General features: G+C 33.1%; 1 protein-coding gene and 1 long non-coding RNA gene across 4 annotated transcripts; both read left to right on the top strand.

Moving 5' to 3' along the window:
• The first annotated feature begins 251 nt into the window (after positions 1–251).
• Positions 252–11,067, top strand: LOC126970327 (WW domain-binding protein 2). Of its 3 annotated transcripts, none has more exons than XM_050816181.1 (7): positions 252–418; positions 1,970–2,144; positions 2,399–2,558; positions 4,179–4,309; positions 6,817–7,066; positions 8,341–8,423; positions 10,134–11,067. In XM_050816181.1, the coding sequence occupies exons 1-7, from the start codon at positions 363–365 to the stop codon at positions 10,179–10,181; spliced, it is 903 nt and encodes a 300-aa protein (XP_050672138.1). In that variant the 5' UTR covers positions 252–362; the 3' UTR covers positions 10,182–11,067. The 3 variants fall into 3 exon arrangements, with proteins under 3 accessions (XP_050672138.1, XP_050672140.1, XP_050672139.1); XM_050816183.1 differs by having other exon boundaries at positions 6,817–6,949; XM_050816182.1 differs by lacking the exons at positions 8,341–8,423; positions 10,134–11,067 and adding an exon at positions 8,033–8,320.
• Positions 11,068–13,297: 2,230 nt separating this feature from the next.
• Positions 13,298–16,315, top strand: LOC126970341 (uncharacterized). Its single transcript, XR_007730606.1, has 3 exons — positions 13,298–13,570; positions 14,205–14,718; positions 16,173–16,315. It is a non-coding gene; the product is annotated as an uncharacterized LOC126970341 (long non-coding RNA).
• Positions 16,316–18,755: the final 2,440 nt, after the last annotated feature.

Here is an 18,755-nt window from a genome sequence, read left to right on the forward strand (position 1 = left end):
ATCGCTTTTAGGTAGGTTCTACGTATTTTTATTAGATTCATTTATGTACTTGTCGTGTTATCGTACGAGAAAATCAAATGGAAAGAAAAAATTTTTGGACACTGTACATTGCACAATAATTCCCGTTCGAAATTCCGATTCGCCCGTGTTGTAGTCTCGTTACACGGTTACAGTAAGTGTTCTATGGTTGTTGTCAAAGAGTATAATAATATATAGGGTTGTTGTACTTGACTGTCTTGAGTTTTGACACTTGTAGTTGTTTATGTTTTAAAAAAAAATACTTAGAGTTTGGAGTTTGCACATTCGAGAAAACGCAATTTTAGTGCATTATTTTAAGTACAAGTGTCTCGTTTAGTTAAAATATGTCTCTAAATACTGCTCACGCCGACCACGGTGTGCTGATTCATGCTGGAGAATGGTAAATAATAAATTACGTCTCTACAATAATTTTATAAAATGGGATATCTAAACATCTCACACATTTACTGGACTGGACGGATACTGCTAGTATATCAAGGAAAAGTGTTTGCATTACATGCTATTAAGTATAGCACTATACGCAATAAATCAATTTAAAATGGTTTAATAATGATGCAATGATTCATGACTCATTCTCTTCCAAAAACCGATAAGAATATTGAAAACTCTGATCTGATCTAAATATAGATCCAATAAATTATTTTTATTTGCTGAAGAAATTTTCAAGCTTCAGAAATAAATGGAGCCCATTTTACGAACAATATTAAAAAGCTAATTTCATTATTATTATTATTATTACATTACTTTAATTACCCAATGATTTAAAATATTAAATAATATTTGAAAAGGGAGCGCCCTCTATAATTACGATATTTAATATTTTTGAAAGTAGGTATATTCCTTTACTATTTACACAATTTTGCAGTCTGGCACTATATGCAATTGTTCCAGTCTTCCGGAGGGCAGTCTTAGTGGCCTCTTGAAACAGATTCACCACCTCTTCATGGCTACCTCGCGGCTTACCTTAAGTTTTTGGAAAATATCACAAGGTGCTAGGTCTAGAATGAATGGTGGATGTGTCATCGGGTCTATATTCTTACTTTCAAGCTTTCTTTATCTCATTTGTTACCTTAGCAGAATGTGATGTTGTCCCATCATGATGAAACAGGACTTTTCTAAGAAGATCTTTTTTTTGCAAACTTTTCAAAAACTATGTTGAATTAACTGTTGTTAAAAGTTTAAAGAGTTTCAGATAAATGTGGGGATTTTTCTAGAAAAAGCAACCATTTTGTTACTAATGCAATGAATGACTTAATTTTTAGTTCTAGTTTATAAATTTTGTTTAAAATTTTAGTTTGTGTATGTTTTCCATTTAATTAGCAGTTTTAATCAGTTGTTATATTATGGTATCAATATTAATTTAGGCTTACCTAAACTAATGCTTGTTGTTATGCAGGCACATGACAATTTTCAAAACAATGCCATTAAATGACAGTAACACAAACTAAAATGTAACTAACTCTCGGAGTGTTTAATCTGTTCCAGTGTGAATGTGAATATTACATAAATTTTGTCACATTTTTCTTGCTTTACTACATAAACAAAATTATTAGAATTTTTTCTGATTTTCATACAGACTTAACTCTTATCTCAATTTACTTACATGTTATGCATTTTAAACAATTTGTTATTTTTTAAAGTGATAACCCACACTTCTGGGATTAGGAATTAATTATCTGTATAATATATATAACAAGATTTACATCACTTGAACAGTTGGCTCAGTGGGAGTGCATTATGGAATGTGAGAGGTTGGCGGTTCTAGTCACAGTCATTCATAAATTTTGGTTAAAAATTTAATTTGTGTATGTTTTGCATTTTATTAGCAGTTTCAATCAGTTAATGTCAGGTGTCAGTTCTTTCCTTTATTTTTCACCTCTCAAAGGCCTTAATTGTATGAATGAATCCTGATGCTATAATTCTCTTTCAGTATCATTTTATTTTCTGATAATGTCACCGTGGAGTTCTATGGAAATGACAAGTCTGAACTCAAAGGAACCAAAATTGGTCGGATGTATTTGACAACTCACAGAATGATTTATAACTCCAAGAATAATACAGACACACTGAGATCATTTAGTTTTCCATTCATTGCACTGCAGGATGTAAGTTTCATTGAATTCAATATTATTCATAACATGTTCAGTATAACATCTAGATCAAAATATAAAAATATATTTATTAATTAAGTCCAAGACTAAGTTACATTAAAATATTTATTATTTGTTTATTTATTAATACAAACCAGCTTTTATATATTATAAAAACATTACATGTCGGTACAGACCACCTTGCAACTTTTAATTAGACTGGTCTTTTCTAAATACTCATATTATTAATTTCAAATATTCAATTTAAGGTAACTGTGGAACAGCCAATGTTTGGGGCTAATTACATTAAAGGCAAAGTGGGAGCTCAACCAAATGGAAACTTTATAGGAGAGGTGAAGTTCAAATTAACATTTAAATCAGGGGGTGCAATAGAATTTGGACAGGCTATGTTGAAAGCAGCACACCTGGGTATGTACTTTTATTACTTATCAGTGATTATGTTGTTGTTGATGTATTATCTGATGGAACTACTTAGCCGCAAGTAGATACCTGATAGATAATTTATTTTTTCTCTTGTATAGTTGAATATCATTGAATTTCTACTGTATTTTTAAACATTCATGTTTCTTTGTATTTCTGTGTTCACTCTTGCATAGTGTTGTGTTGATAAATCCAGTATAATACATTTTGCAGATAGTTTAGTTTTTGAAAAACTAAAATTGTGTGCTCGGCATTTAATTTAAATTCCAGGTTTTGTGATTATATTTAATAAATTTATATTGTGTACTAGTTCTGTAACTGTTGATATATAAGAAGCCTTTTAGGTTTCTTTACCTAAAATGGAACCCTTTTAGGATCACTTTGTTGTTTGTCCGTATGCCCATCTGTCTGTCTGTCAAGACTATTGGGAATGTGTGGAGGTATAAAAAATTAGATAGATAAAATTAAAATGATATACTTAGGTCTGCAGACTCTGGAAGTGTGTGGAAAAATCAAAATCTTTTTATTGTTTATTTTTATCATTAAAATAAAAGATACAGCCAAAAACCAAAATTTATAAGGTATTTTCGGTTAACCTATAACTATGAAACTTTGCAAGTTATACCCTCTTAAACACCAAGTAAAGTGAAAAATCAGAAAACTACATTTGTAATTAAATAATATCTAAATGAATTTATCATGCCTTGTATTCATTGTTTACAGTTATGTGACAATATAATATAATATTATGATATTACATTGATTTAATTGGATTGACTTGTTGTTATTCATAATTCTAATATTGATACATGACACCTTTTACCAAATATCTGGTGTATTGGTATTGAATTTTAAATTAAATACTAGACATATACTAGGACTCACTGAGCACAAATTCATTAAATATTAAAGCTTCTTTGGAAAAGAAGGCTGACATATAGTATAGTAATTATATAGAGGATAATAATGCATTTGTGTCTGGTAGGCCACCTAAATTGTATAGTATTATATTAAAAAGGCTAAGTTATTATATGATTTAAAAGATGGTCTGAGAGTTTCTTATTATTTCTTCTCCCCATGTCACAGCCCCTTTACGAACTGATATAGGTTCATGATGTTTACTAAGTGTTGTTGCAATAATTATGTTATGTCATTCACTTGCTATGGTAAATAAATATATTTCTATTATATTCTATAAATTGATAATTTATTGTTAATTAGAATATAAGTTTCTGTGTGATGTGTTTTTGTTGTATGTTTTATGAAAATAAGGGACGAGACGAGCAGGACGTTCAGCTGATGGTTATTGACACGCCCTGCCCATTATAATGCAGTGCCGCTCAGGATTCTTTAAAACCCCAAAAATTCTGCGAGGCACTACAACTGCGCTAGTCACCTTGAGACAAGATGTTAAGTCTCATATGCCCAGTAATTTCTCTAGCTACGGCGCCCTTCAGACCGAAACACAGTAAAGCTTACACATTACTGCTTCACGGCAGAAATGCTAATGCAAAGGAGCCTCCCACTGGTAAAACTCACTACTGGTGTGACAATGGGAGGTATTACACTGCCAAATAACAGACCTTTACAATATTGACTAACGTGCAGCATCCCGTCACACCGCTCCGAACGCCCCTCCGCCGCCGTACACTCCGCCGACCGGGCCGTGGTATGCTGCTCCGCCGCCGGCGTACGCTCCGCCGCCGCAGGGATACTACGGCTGGGTTCCACCCTACTCGGTATGTTGTGTATACCTTCATCAGATCATTTATACGTCTAGATAGACTATGACAGCTGTGAAAACGTTGAAACAAATTGTGTTTAACGTTTAACTCTACATTGGGGGGTCATACAAATTTCCAGTGTAAGACGTCGCTTGTCACGCACACTAAAATATTAAACCTGGCCTGTTTTTATCGGTTGTCTTAAACCAAAATACTATGTAGACTTTTATACTATCTAAGATTCGCCATAAAACCAGCAGACCTCGCTAGCTAATGCAAGTGCAAAAAAACCTACAGTCCAGAAATAAAGCAGTTCTGCCCACGGATATTATGTTAAATTGCAATATTTCATAACTCCTTAACCACTCGATTTGAAGAAAACTAATAATTGTCTCATACATTTATTCTGTATGAGACAATACTTTGTCGTTTTTCGTGTTGTAGTGATCTTCAGTTGTGAAAATAATATTTCTGTACTTTTCACCCACGTATCGAGACAGCAAGCGTTTTGATCGTCATGTCCTGTATATAGATATGATAAGCATCAAGGTTCAGGTTTTCTTTGATGAATGAATCATCAGGTTATTTTCTAGGATTTCCATGAATTCTAAATTTAGGTGCATCAACAGTCGTTTTAGTTTACCAGCATGCAGACGCCCCGGTCTTTTATGATCATCGATAGAGGATATTGCCTTGGTTTAACTATCGATAGTAAGATATACTAACATAAGACACAAAAGTCTTGAATATGGCCTCGGCACGGTAATTCTGTTTTCTTTAACACCCCATTCCATTATTGTGATTTAATATTAACATAGAAAAATATGTGAAATAGCTGGAAATGATCGAAGTTTCTAACATAATACAAGCGTTTCAAATTTGAATTAAAAAAAACATTTGAATGTTTTAAGTTGTAATATTTATGGCCAGACTAGTAATTTTAATTTAAAAACACGAACCTAAATGAAAGAATACTAACGGGAAAAAATATTATGAGTTGAAGCTGCTTTCGGGCTTGGGCGCTTTATTTAATAAAATTGATAAAATGCATAATTCCTTTGCAAAAAAAACGTGTGTGTCCTCCACTGGCTGACATAACTGCTGCATTTCTTCGTGGCATGCTTTGGACGAGTTTTTTGTTAGTATGAGGGAATACGCACCCACACTGCTGTAATAGCCGTTTTAAACTTTCGGGTGTTCTGTGGGGATGGGTGTACAGCTCTAACACGTCGTTTTAGAAAGTCCCATAGATGCTCAATGGGATTGAGGTCGGGACTTTGTGCTGGCCAATCTAAACGGTGATCCCGACTTCACTTTTTTTTATATTAACTGGCTCCGTCGACTGAATGTCGACGATTCGGCCAACGTCAAGGTGGAGAGATTTTTTATTTTAATTTAGCTGATTGAAGTATATAAAGAGCTGATTTAAAAGGAAATGATCGGTTGATATAGCTGTGGTTTTTTTGTGAACTGAAGAATAGGCAACAACAGTTAGTACGGTTAGTAATAAACACCCATAATATTAACTACCTTGTTAGTATCTAATCTAAGTTTAAGGGAGAAATGTGGGAATATGTGCCTAATAGAAGCGTAGAAAGTATGGAGGATAGAAATTACAATTTAATATTATTGCGGGAGATAAATTTGTAAAGAATCTTTATGAAAGGGGAATGGCATAAAGTAAGAAGAAAAGGGATGTTGATGGGGCGAGGGATATCCTTCGGTAGAAGGTCATATAAAGGAATTGACAATTTAGGGCAATAGAAAAAAATATGTTCAAGAGTACCTTCCTCAAGGCCACATTTAGCGTCTACGTCGGCCGCTTTATGTACTGTCATTGTCACTTCCTGTAGCAGTTAACGCTGGTTGTACGTGAGAAATTAGGAGTTCCGTGATGCAGCGTTATATAGACGAATAGAATATTTTTAAATATCTTTGAAGATTTTTTTGATTTGGAACATTTAACTTTACTTGCCAGTACTTTAACCTAGAAAATTATTTGTAATAAATTGAATGCATATTAAACCTCTTACGTTTAAGATTTTCATAGTTGTACATAAAAGTTTTGGGTGGCCGTATTTTTGTAAATGGGTTTATAATAGGGGTTAAAGTATGAATGTGCCGTTTTATTGTAATTGTACTTCTGTTGTGAAACCTGTGAATGTTGAACGTATAGACGTGAATCATTTAACACATGTTATCTATGTAGTTCTTCTTTTAAAACATGAACGCGTGTTGCACGTTGTTGTTGTTGCCTTGTTGAATCGATACATAAATGAAGAAATATTAGATTGAATTGTGACATACGATGAAAAGTGGATGAATTACGATAACCGTAAGCGAAATACGCAATGGCGGACCCCAGGTCAAACAGTGTCCTCTTTATATCACTTCTCACCTCAGTGACCCTGAGGTCTGAGCTAGCGGTTCGAACGTTCGAATCGGTATCTACAATACGATAAGATAAAATATAATATTATGAATTTACTGCCAGTTATAAGGTAATTATTTGTTTCGTCTAGGCTTTCCCGGATCAACCGTCCCCGAACTCCGTTTTCGTGTCAAACAGTCCCCCGCCGTATCCGGGCGTGACTGGAGCCACTTACCCCGCCGGCGCGGGCTTCTCCGGGATGACTCCCAACGCCAGTCCCACAGGTGGGCAAAACTGGCAGAATCCGAATGCTCCACCGCCGGGGTACCCTGGTAACGCCAGCCTACCGCCTTCTGGATTCGCGGGGGGGTTCGTACCCCCACCCGGAATGTCTGCTAACGGTAAGTTATTATATTTAGGACTAGAAATTATATGACACCAATAGGATCTAATAATAAAGTAATATTAATATAGATTACTAAACTTGGTAATAAACCAGGAAATTACAGGAGGAATACCGGCTTTGGATAAACAGTGATTGCACAATCCTTTGAATGACATGTGGTCTACCCCCTCTAAATAATTAATAATTTAACAAGGCAGTGCAATTTGATTGGGCTGGTATTATATGGCGTATTGTCTTTCTTATGTGCAAATGATTCAACTCATAATCATATTTTTTCTAGAACCCGAGGATAATGTAGCGTACGAGTCATCTGATTGACCGTCATCACTCCCACCCAGCCCCTCAACTTTTTTAAGGGTCCATGTCGTATCGTTCTAGAAACATCACGCAAGGAAATAATAGGGTTGTGTGTAGATGAAAGTTCCATACACCGTACATCCTTATGAAGGCATAAAATCTATAGTAGTCATTTATTTTATCAAAATTGATTCCTTTAGAATTCTTTTTGATGTCATTTCTAATATACTAGATACTACTACCGCTTCGGAACCAAATGCCGCTCTGAGAGAGAAGAAATTCTCCCAGCATTCTTTTTTTTGCGCTCTTTTCAATAAAAATATACAATATTGTACAGTCATTTCTATCGCTATAAAACAATCATAATCTAGTCCCAGGCTATCCGATCACTTAGATGTTCAGCTGTGGAGCAGTAGGATTTATGACAGAGCCATTTTCTAATAAAACATTTAAATTTATTTATAGATAATGCCTGAACAGTGGCTGGGACTTCCAGACACAATCTGCAATCCCTTATTTATAATAATGAAAATCACTTATAAGAGCAAAAAGAAAATGAAGAGAATGATGCTTACTTTTGTAGTGTGTAATGCAACTGCTCGTTTTGCCATTGACTTCCAAAAACTTATTAATATACTTACTTATTTATAAAATATAATTGCAGGTCCCTATTATATTATGTATCACATCGTCTAGGACTATTGGAGCAAGGTTTTACTTCTACATACGATTTAGTTAAGTTAGAACTAACACCAAAGTTTTGGTTTGGTCAAACTAACTCATATAATAAATCATCGTTTGATGTCATATTTGTTTACTACTACTAGACTAATAAAATTGAAGCAGTAATTAAAAATTGGAATGTAAAGTAGCTAGTTCATATTATAACGTGCATTATCTGAATGTTAGTTAGTTTTCAGTATGTTCTAGATGTATATTAGATGTATTGCAGTAGATTGATTGCCTTTCCAGATGCAAAGGCCGCCGAAGCGGCTCAGAGTGCTTATTACGACCCCAACAGGCCGCAAACAGCATATGTGCCCCCACCATATAACGTAAGTTCTTATTTATAATGTTGTAGTTCAGATTAAATTCCATATTATTACTACATAGTATAAAACAAAGTCGGTTTCCGCTGTCTCACCCTATGTATGCGTGGATCTTTAAAACTACGCAGTGGATTTTGAAGCGGTTTCTATAATAGATAGAATGGTTCAAGAGGAAGGTTTGTATGTATAATACATGCATAATATACATTACACTGGTAACCTTTATTTTTATTTTATTTTAAAAGAAAATTGACAGCTTAATTTGAAGAAATTAGTCAATAAATACAGAAGAAGAATAAAAGCTAATTACAAGTTTCCACGGATAGCATTAACATATGAAAAAGAAAAAACACTCGATTGGTAGAAAGAAAAGTAATATGGAATACAGGGAAAAAAATTGCAAAGAATAAATAAATAAAAAAGCTATACAATGAGCGGTAAAAAAAGCTAATTCAAACAGTGGCAAACGAGTTTCGTTAAGCAATTATTTATACGCGTTAAAGAATTCCTTCGAAACCCTATGATATTGATCCTGTAATGTGGCCCTTTACAGCAATAATTTAAATGAATATTTTCGAAGATATTACAGATACAAAATGCAGGGTCTTAGCGGTTGCGGCGGTACCGGTCGGGAAAGCATTAGAATATATATCATCAAGTTTATAAAGTATTGCAGTCTACGAATCTATTTTTGTATGTTATTTAAGAAATAAAAAGTAGTATCTAGCCTTTTTTAACAGCAATGTGTTGCAAAACAACATTAATGTTACATTATTGCAGTTTACGGTTTTTGTGTCGGTAAAAATACAGTCCATGTTCGTGGATACAATAACAGTAAAGAACATTGGTTACTTTCTACTTTTGAATTTATTTTTAACAAACATAAAAATAATGTTTTCTCTCTATAATATTATGTAGGTACATATACATAATTTGAAAGTTAAGACAGGTTTTTCGTCTTCGTAGCATCCATCGCACAATGAAATTAGTTTTTAAATTATTAAAATGCAAGGTAATCGATTTTAGCACCATAGTGATTGGAAAAATAATGAAACGCCGGCAAAACTACTAATGTTTATTTAAACAATTTAAATTATTGAAATCTAGAAAATTTATTTAAATAACATCTATTCGACAAATTTGTAATGAACAGTAATTATTCAACTTTGTATTAGTTAGGCTGATATTCTCTAAGTTGATAAGGGCATCTTGTAGCACTCAGTTTTATATATCGAACGTGATATTTAGTATGTATAACTATTTTATGAGCCGCGGTATCGTCAGACAATTGATAAAATATTTTTATAGAGTTCACTTTTGTTTTACATGACGGTTACCTACTATTAGTGGATAATACTACCTTTATTCCCTTTTAATATCAAGAATATCAACAACCTTAAAGAAGTCCCTCTTTCACACCCGTTTTTCGTCTTTGAATCAGATTACTTTTTATAATTATTGAGATTTGAGTTTTGTAATTCGCCCGATTATTTGCTAATATTACAAGCCCCATGTTCTCATAGATTAAACATCTGAACAATGGTAGACATATGACTAAACATCGTTACAAGAATTAGTTCTTCTTAATTATGGACAAAGCCATTACCTAAAAAGGTCAATTTGGCAAAATTGGAAGGAATTAAAAATAGTGGGAAGTAAATTAAAAAGGCTTTGTTATTATTACATGCATTAATATTATCTGGTATTACTTTTCAGGATCAACCTCCGACCTACCAGGAATCTACATCGAAAAAAGAGAACTAAAGCATTGTCCACATTACCACATGCCCACTCCTAGTCACGGTCCGACGTTCTCAAAGATGAGACAGGACATGTGAACTGGAAACCATTACGATGTAGAATTTAATTGAACCGCTCTTAGATTAATTTGGCGAAAAAACATTTTCGATATCTTGTCTCAGTATAAAATAATCATACTGAATTGATCTTGAACCCTGATGTCCTTGATAAGTTGATAAAGCAAAATATTTACACAATTTTGCGGCAATGCTTGAAGAAAAATTGCAGTTTTTCATTAAATTAAAACAAAAACAAGCTATGCAAATATAGAAAATGTTCTTTTTAAATGTAAACTGGTAGTAATTAATCCTGATTTCCATATTAAACATATAATATTATATTTTAGAGGTAAAAAGACGGCAACACTCCTATGATTCTTCTGGTGTTGCAAAGAATGTGGGTCTCGGGTGACGCGTGCGCTAAAACAAAAGTATTATTTTTGTTAAGATATATATCATTGTTTATATAATAGATTAGTTTTTTATATTTTATATATTATAGTTTCTACCTTACTAAAAATTGTATAGAATGTGAATTATGCGAAAAATTTTATTGGATATTTTTTAACATGGGGGGGATGCATTCTAAGCAGAGTGGTTCAGTTAAATTTTACATCATTGTTTTATTTGTATAATTACACATGTTTTAATCACAGCTTCTGCATTCCACATATTGCGTTAACAAAATTATTATATTATGGCTGTGTCGTGAAGTATTAAATAATAATTAACATGATGCATTAGCAACATCAAAATTGTTAATTCCAAATAATCTATTTATTGTTGTAAATTGTAACGTGTATTCTATAAAGTTAGTATTGATATTTTAATAAATGCAAATTTTAAAGGCACTATGTTATTTTTCTGCTTGTGTATGTTTTTATTATTAATTCCTTATGAGATTGATTGGCAAACAAACTTGTATTGAATGATCGCTTTTTTGTCAATATTAATTGACCTACCTTAATACACACCTTCAAAGTGAGTTTTTATTAGTTTACATTGTGTGTCGTACAAAATTGTTTCACAGCAAATTGCAATCGGAATGCAGTGATTCTTTATACCTATTGGTAGGTTTAAAACCATCATGACAGTGAGTCCATACATTGAAAAATTAAAGTAATAAAGCTAAATTCAAGAGAAAGGAAAGAAAACATATTACTACTAATTTATACTTATATAAATAAAATTGAAGTGTCCGTAACGTAGAAATAGCTTCCTACCAACTCCCTCTTATTATACTACAATCCATTTACAGTTAGTTTGCCTCTGTTATAGTATGCCAAAGAGTATGTAAATACTACGTAAGTAAGTAAAAATTGAAATTTAGTTTAATATGAAACGTGCTGTCATTTGACATATATAGACCTCGATATCCGAGTGGTTAGTGATCCTAACCACTAAGCTAGAGGTCCCGGGTTCGAATCCCGGCAAGCATTTATGTGATGAATATGGATGTTTGTTTCTGAGTCATGGATGTTTATTTATATTTACGTATGTTTTTATGTATTTAAAGTATATTGTATTAAATTTATCGTTGTCTTGCAACCCATATAGCACAGGCTATGCCTAATTTAGGGCAAGATAATAATTAGTGTAAAAGTGTGTCAATATTATTATTATTATATATTTGAAATAGTAGTCATTGCAGTATCGCGACGACCACGAAGTATAATCCGGCTAAGTTTGAAAGTGAACAGGTGCTAACGTAGTGGATTTCGTCTATCTCCTTTTTTACAAGATTATACCCGTTCAATGACCTCACGTTTCATAAAATCGAGTGAATCGCTGTTTTCTTAGAGTTCCGCTAGCCTGTTATATGCAGTTAACTTTCCCGTGAGGTTGGCATTACTATCTTGTCATTTCATAGACATTATTTAAAGTTTTCGGTACCTAATTATTTAATCATACCTAAATCATGCCAAAAAGGTTATAAATAAAGCACTTGCAGAAATTTTGTACGGTCCGCTCGTAATTTCTGTGAAAAGGAATGGCTGATTAGCTGCCTATCCAATCAGAAATTTTCGTAAATGTGTAGACGCCAAGTATGTAAAATAGGATTACCCACAATTATTTTTGCCCCTCATCAGGTAGTCTGTACTGCACCTTAAGATACCTTTCGTACTACTATTGGAGCTGTTGAAATTTCGGTCACGGTCGTTAATATTAATAGACCACCACCAAGATCAAGTATAAAGAATACTTATCCCTTCATGAATTACTCACTAGTCTAATTATAGTGTTAAACGAATAATCATTGATTTTATTGCATTATTATCTACCATTACCTCAGCTTATAAGCAATAAAATAAAGAAGTTCGCACACTCGGGAGAATATCAACTGCTCTTTTTCTCAAGTTTAATAGCTTTTAATCTAGTTTAATAAAATTTTCACTAAAAAGGATTTCATTTGTTATCTTAATTATAAAAAGTTACTAGCCACAATTTACTATTGGTACTATTTTTGTGGGAGGAGGAATTTAAAGTTCCAAATGTGACTATTTAATTATAGTAAGCTTTAAAATTTTAAGTGCGAGGCTCCTTTGCGCGGATGCCGGTTGGTTAGAAACATTTTTTTCCCGTTAAGTAGTAATGTGGAAACGTTATTGTGTATCAGATTGAAGGCTGTGGTATTAATTAAATTAAATATGTAATCAAAATTTATGAACGATGTGGAACCCGCGACCTCTCTGGTTCCGTCCTAGCGCTCTTCCATTGAGCCAACCATTTACAACTCAAGTGAATTTCGTAATATGCAATTATTGGGGTAGAGCTGGGTATGAACTGTAAAGTAGTTCCGAATCGTTCGTCAATTTTGGTAACAAATTTAATGAATTAATCGCACAAGTGACGGACGCCACTTTAAAAATAGCAAAAAATTGTTAACAAAAACTTTATCTATCCATAAAGAAAAATCTTAACAAAAAATTTAAAACTGTAATTATTCGTCTTCATCCATCATGCAATGCGTTTGCTTCGGAAGCGATCAAATGCTTTTATAGTGCTTACTAAATTAATTTAATTTCACTCGAATATGTGCGGTTTTCATACGGAAATCCTCATTTCTTTTTCCAATACGGACAACCGAATCAGGGAATGAACGGATTTTTTCTATCTATTCTATTTAGTATATTTCTTTCTGAGAACGCAATAGTACTGTCCATTCATGATAGAAGATAAGAAACGTCACCATCGAAAATAGAAAATCATAACTTCTGTCAAGCAATCAAAATCATGAATAAAACATCTTAGAAAATGTAAAAAACAAATTATTAGAACAAAATGATATTAATTTAAGACCATAAATAAATATCATAAAATTTATAGCAACAATATATATTATGTCGAGTGCAGGTGAGTCGAGTGAAAGTTATCGAATTATTATTGTGTATAAGCTATGGTACTCACATATTTGTTTTAGAGGAGACAGCTTTGTACAAAAGCCTGCAGATGTATTAGATATTAATTAATAAGCCATCCTTCGTATACTTGCCGCATCGTTAAAATGGATTCCAGGAATACAAAAGTTCAATTCCTATATATAATTTGTACGAACACAAAATTGTACCTATCTATAGCCACAATATTATAATAAAAAAATATGCAATATAATATTAATCCAAATGTTCAACATCAGGCATTGAACTTTTGTACAAAGTTGTAGTAAGTCCCCAACCTACAAGTAAAATGATTTGCTACAGAAATTATTATGCGATCATTTAACTTTGATTACTTTCGCGTAACGAAACGACATGAATATCTACGCGGTAAATAGTGTGTGTTAACTGCGAACGATCGTGAAGATTTAAGCCTACCGTATTTTACTCAGTGTCAAAAGTTATTTCCTTGGCTTTCATTGAAGGTAAGCAAAATTATATTTTATCAATGTGGCAAGATTAAATAACAGACTCAGGCATGGCTTATTAATTCAATACTATATATTTCCTTTGTTATGAAAAAATGTGTTATTAAGACTTTATCCTTTTAGATTAAAATATTTAACCATGGCGCCAAGCATACATCCACCTTGCACTCCTTCGGCATCGTGTACGCCCATAAGATGCCACCCAACTCCACCTCCATGTCAAAACCCCGAGAAATGTCTCAAGAGGACAAAATCAAAAGGAGCAAAGCCGTGCCCGAGTGCCCTGTCTATAATGGCCACCCGTTCGAAAGCATCATGCGGTAGCTGTGGAAAATTCAAGGGTGCTTCGAATCCAAGGAATGTTAAAAAAGTACAGAGCTATCTAAAAGACAAATCAAAACAAGCCAGGTTGAGAAAAAAAGACAGTGAAACTGGTAGTCGTTCATACGTTAGTTATGCCAAAAAAAAGGGGACACCTAGAAAAGAGAACGACTGTTGTACTGGAAGAGGCCATAGAGGGCGGCTCATAAAGAAAAACAAATGTTGCACTATTATATAGATCTTCATTACGATGTTTTGAGAATGGGTTGACCAAAAAAAATATTTGATACCTTTTTTTATGTTGGACTTAAAAAAGGTAATAATAATTGTAGATAACAAATTATACTTACCTATGATTAAACATGTTTTTGTTTGTTATTAAATCTTAATACCTCAATCAACTACCACTGTTTTTTTCTATGTAGTCGGGCAATAGGTACCTATTATTTTTTATTTTATTTATACGTTTTGAAGGGAAACCAGAGTTATTTTATTTATATAAAGCATTGGCAACGGGAACCTATTCGTGAACCAAATGCGTTTCCAATAAATTCGGGCGAAAAAATTCTATTTATAGAATCCTTCTTCTCCATTTCACTGTTAAAATTTTATTCACAAATTTTTTGTGTGCATTTAAAATGCGGAATGCTTTTATAAGGTATTTTATATCACCATTTCTAACAAAATTACCTGTATTATGTGGCAATGAGGGTTCCAGCTAGGACTCGCGTAAAATTAGTGTTGGTGAAATGACTTTGTTTGTGAATCACTGAGTTTAATAAAACTGAGTTTTATTAAACTCAGTTTGAAGCGTCATTGGTGAAATTGAGGCTTAGAATGACCCCTTTAACTGCAAATTATGGTCAGTCTTAGAGCACATGACATGTCGTTCTCTTAAGATATCCCAGAGAAGGCATTGACTAATTTTCCCATGGAAATCGTATGTTATTCCATAGATTTTCATTATTTTTCAGACAGCGAGGCCCTGTATCACACCCATAGGTCGCTTTTTTTAACTTGGGGAATACTGTTTTTTATTACCGACACTTGCAAATAAGTATTATTTGATACTATTAAATAAATGAATTTATATTTGCAAATTCAGGACTATCACAACAAACAACATTTTATGTTCACTGTAAGAATATTATAATTTAATTACATAGGAAAGTAAATTCTATTTTTCACAAAAAAAACCTTTCAACAATTAATTACTTCTGCTATCCCAAAATAAAAACTTTACTTGGCCTTTAGAACCTTTAGAATCCTAGGCCTCTAATAAAGGCCTACTTCGTGATTTTCCTTGCTTGCATGTTTGAAAATAATAATGATATCTAAATCTACAAACGCAAAAGTTTAATGTTTTAGTTTTTTGAATAGTTTAATTACCGATGTATATAAAGAGCTGAAATATCTATATAACCTGAGCAAAATTGCCACACCGGAAGATCCATCGAACACCAGCACGCCCCACGCTCGTCAGAGGCACTTAGTTCGACATGCTTTGCCTGATCCAAGCGTAGGAATCCAAAATGGATTACTCGACGTGGCTCTTGATCGAATACATATTTTGCATTAAATACTGACCCTGTTCCCAAATTCCTAACTATGCTACGCTAAACTTTTTTCACACTTCCTTTAATTTAATGAAAGGGTGAATCATCAAACTTAAATGTAATTTCAATTGGTTGAATCGTCTTACTGACCTAAAAAAACATAACAGATAATAATTTTATCTCATTACAACTTAGATAAATGATTTTCTTTCAGCCGCAAACAAGTTAAAGCCATGCGTGTCGGCACCTACTTGTAGCGTGCATAGACATAGACCACAGCCGCCTCCATGTCCTAATCCAGAAACATGCTACAAAAAAGGACGTAAGAGCTTCTACAGATGTCCCAGTTCAACGGCCACAGTAAGCAGATTTGGTACACCGTGTGAATGCGAAAGAGAAAATTCGAGGAACTCAAGATTAAGCCGCAAGAAAAGTTTTAAAACTCACAAAAAAAGAATAAGAGAAGCTTACAGTAAACGCTCTATGGAGTCGCGATGGCGTAGAAGAAAAAAATGTTGTACTATTTTATAGGCGCAGACATTGGGATAGAAATTCCAGTCCAAATAAATTTAAGATCACGATGATAATTATTTTAAATTTACAATCTACTACTTTATAACAGAGACGTAAGGAAGTTCATTTTATTACCAATTTGTTGCCAATTCTCACTACAGAAAAGTTCAGAAAGTGCAGGTGCAGCAGGGCAGATAATTTGGAAAAATCTAATATAATTTTGTACTAACATATCTAAAGATAAATTATTTAACATCCCTTTCTTGTTTTGTTTTCGTATGTAAAACAAAGACATTCGTAATACATTAAACGCAAATCTTTTGCCCTAGTTTGAACGAGTGATTTATAAACGTCTGCCAAAAAAGCATTGAAAAATGTTATATACGTCAAGAAACTCAACGTACCTATACTGCATTGAACTTGATAAAGAACTCTGCTGACTGCTGTAAAAAAAGAGCTGCCTTTTTAAGTCACTGACGTGCGAACATCGGCACCAGAGACTAGGTGCCGATGTTTTTAACTCTTTTCTGTCAAACCTTTTTAAAGCTCATGCGAATGAGGGATACACCCCATTATTATTCCACATTATTTGAACAAGTTCGAGAGAAGCTTTATATGGTGGATATACACATCCATTAAACTCTGTGATGGCTAGGAACTTCCCGGAGTTCCCGGTCGTGTCATTCCGTGAGCTAACGTTAAAAGTTCCAGTTTTGCTGGTGCAAAACCATGAACTCTGCATCGTAACACAGAGCTAGGTAATAATATTATATAAAGTTACCATTCAGGAACTGTTAAAACAGGGAGCGCTTTAATTTCCCATATTATTATTATAATATATCTATTTAAAATATAGTGGCAGGTATTCATTTGGGTCTTCATGGTCAGTTATATGTTGGTTGTTCATATGTTATCAGCTGAAAAAAACTTGCATAATTCAATATTGTTGTCAGAACAATATTAACAGCACAAAACACAATTTATGAAGTCCTGTTGTTATTTTTTTGCTAATCGAAAAGCATCATATAAATATATCTATATTCTGTTTTTATGTCATCTGTCAGTCGCCTACTCTGTGATTCCGATTCGGGATCGGCGACTTGTCGGCGACGGGCGAGTGCTAAGATATATGTAGTGTTATGTGCTTGAATTGTGAATGTAATTTTTAATGCTATCAAGATTTAAATTTCCCTACTATAGAAAAATCTTATTAGCAGAGTAATAAAATTCGTTCTCTTGTTTACTTTTATGTACTTATTCTGCATTTATAAGACTGTAGTGCAGTGTTTGTGTTGGGTCAACTCATCGATATCGAATTTCGTGTAAGAATACAGTAAATTAACAATCTGTTATTAAATTTGTAGCGTATACAGAAAGTAAAGTGTTGTGATAATAGTTTACAAACAAGTCATTGGTGAAGTTAAATAGTCAATACTATTACATCAATATGTGGCAAACCGGATTGCACCAAGGTGGAGAAAACGTGACGCTGTTTTAGGGTCAGTATAGCTTTTCTCTATCCGTCTACTTTCAACATAATAATTAGCAAAAATGTTCCTTAGCTATGCAAAATAATTATTCATCTATAGACTATACTGGTTAAAAAATGTCTGTGTAGTTCAGTTAATAAACAAATGCTACTAAATTTAATTATTTTGTGCTGGCTTACAATTTTGTTATATTTGATATATTTTTATAAATATATATTTTTGAATTATCTTGAATACTTATAAAATTATATCTTAAATATGTGCAGCTCATATAAAACAGTTCAATTTGTTATATTATTATTAATTTTTAAGTGATAATACATCAATATTATTTGTGTACACTGTGCACACCTCTGATTTTCGGTAGTTACATAAACTCTGTAACAGTAAGTACATGTTTACGACTTGTACATTTCTTCCACATAGTTGTTCATTGACTTGAGCTTTTATTTCTTAAAACAGTGAATGCTTTATCATTTCACTACAAGTTGTATTCATAGGGCTTATACACCTAAATATTTATATTGGTTATGTATTGTTGATATCCACAAATATTAGAACAGTGACTTGTGTTGTGTCTAGTAAGTATTGTAATCTGTGGCATGTATTAAAAACATTATAATATCCAGACCAGACTAAAAACACATATAGTACTTGTAGGCCTCATGGATCCATGGGAAAGAAAGATACCAAAGGCCTACACTATAAAAGTGAACACTATAAAACTAGAAATTAGATAAATAGTAATGTTGTAGCCTCATATGTGAGACAGTTATACCAGCTAATTTCTCCAC

The sequence above is a fragment of the Leptidea sinapis genome, chromosome 20 (assembly GCF_905404315.1).
Source record: "Leptidea sinapis chromosome 20, ilLepSina1.1, whole genome shotgun sequence".
NCBI lineage: Eukaryota > Metazoa > Arthropoda > Insecta > Lepidoptera > Pieridae > Leptidea > Leptidea sinapis.

Bases quoted from the DNA above. Each gene is read 5' to 3' on its own strand.
- LOC126970327 (XM_050816181.1), top strand. From the start codon at position 363: ATGTCTCTAAATACTGCTCACGCCGACCACGGTGTGCTGATTCATGCT. The intron at 2,145-2,398 runs GTAAGTTTCATT...ATTCAATTTAAG, and splicing joins CATTCATTGCACTGCAGGAT to GTAACTGTGGAACAGCCAAT. The intron at 2,559-4,178 runs GTATGTACTTTT...ACTAACGTGCAG, and splicing joins GTTGAAAGCAGCACACCTGG to CATCCCGTCACACCGCTCCG.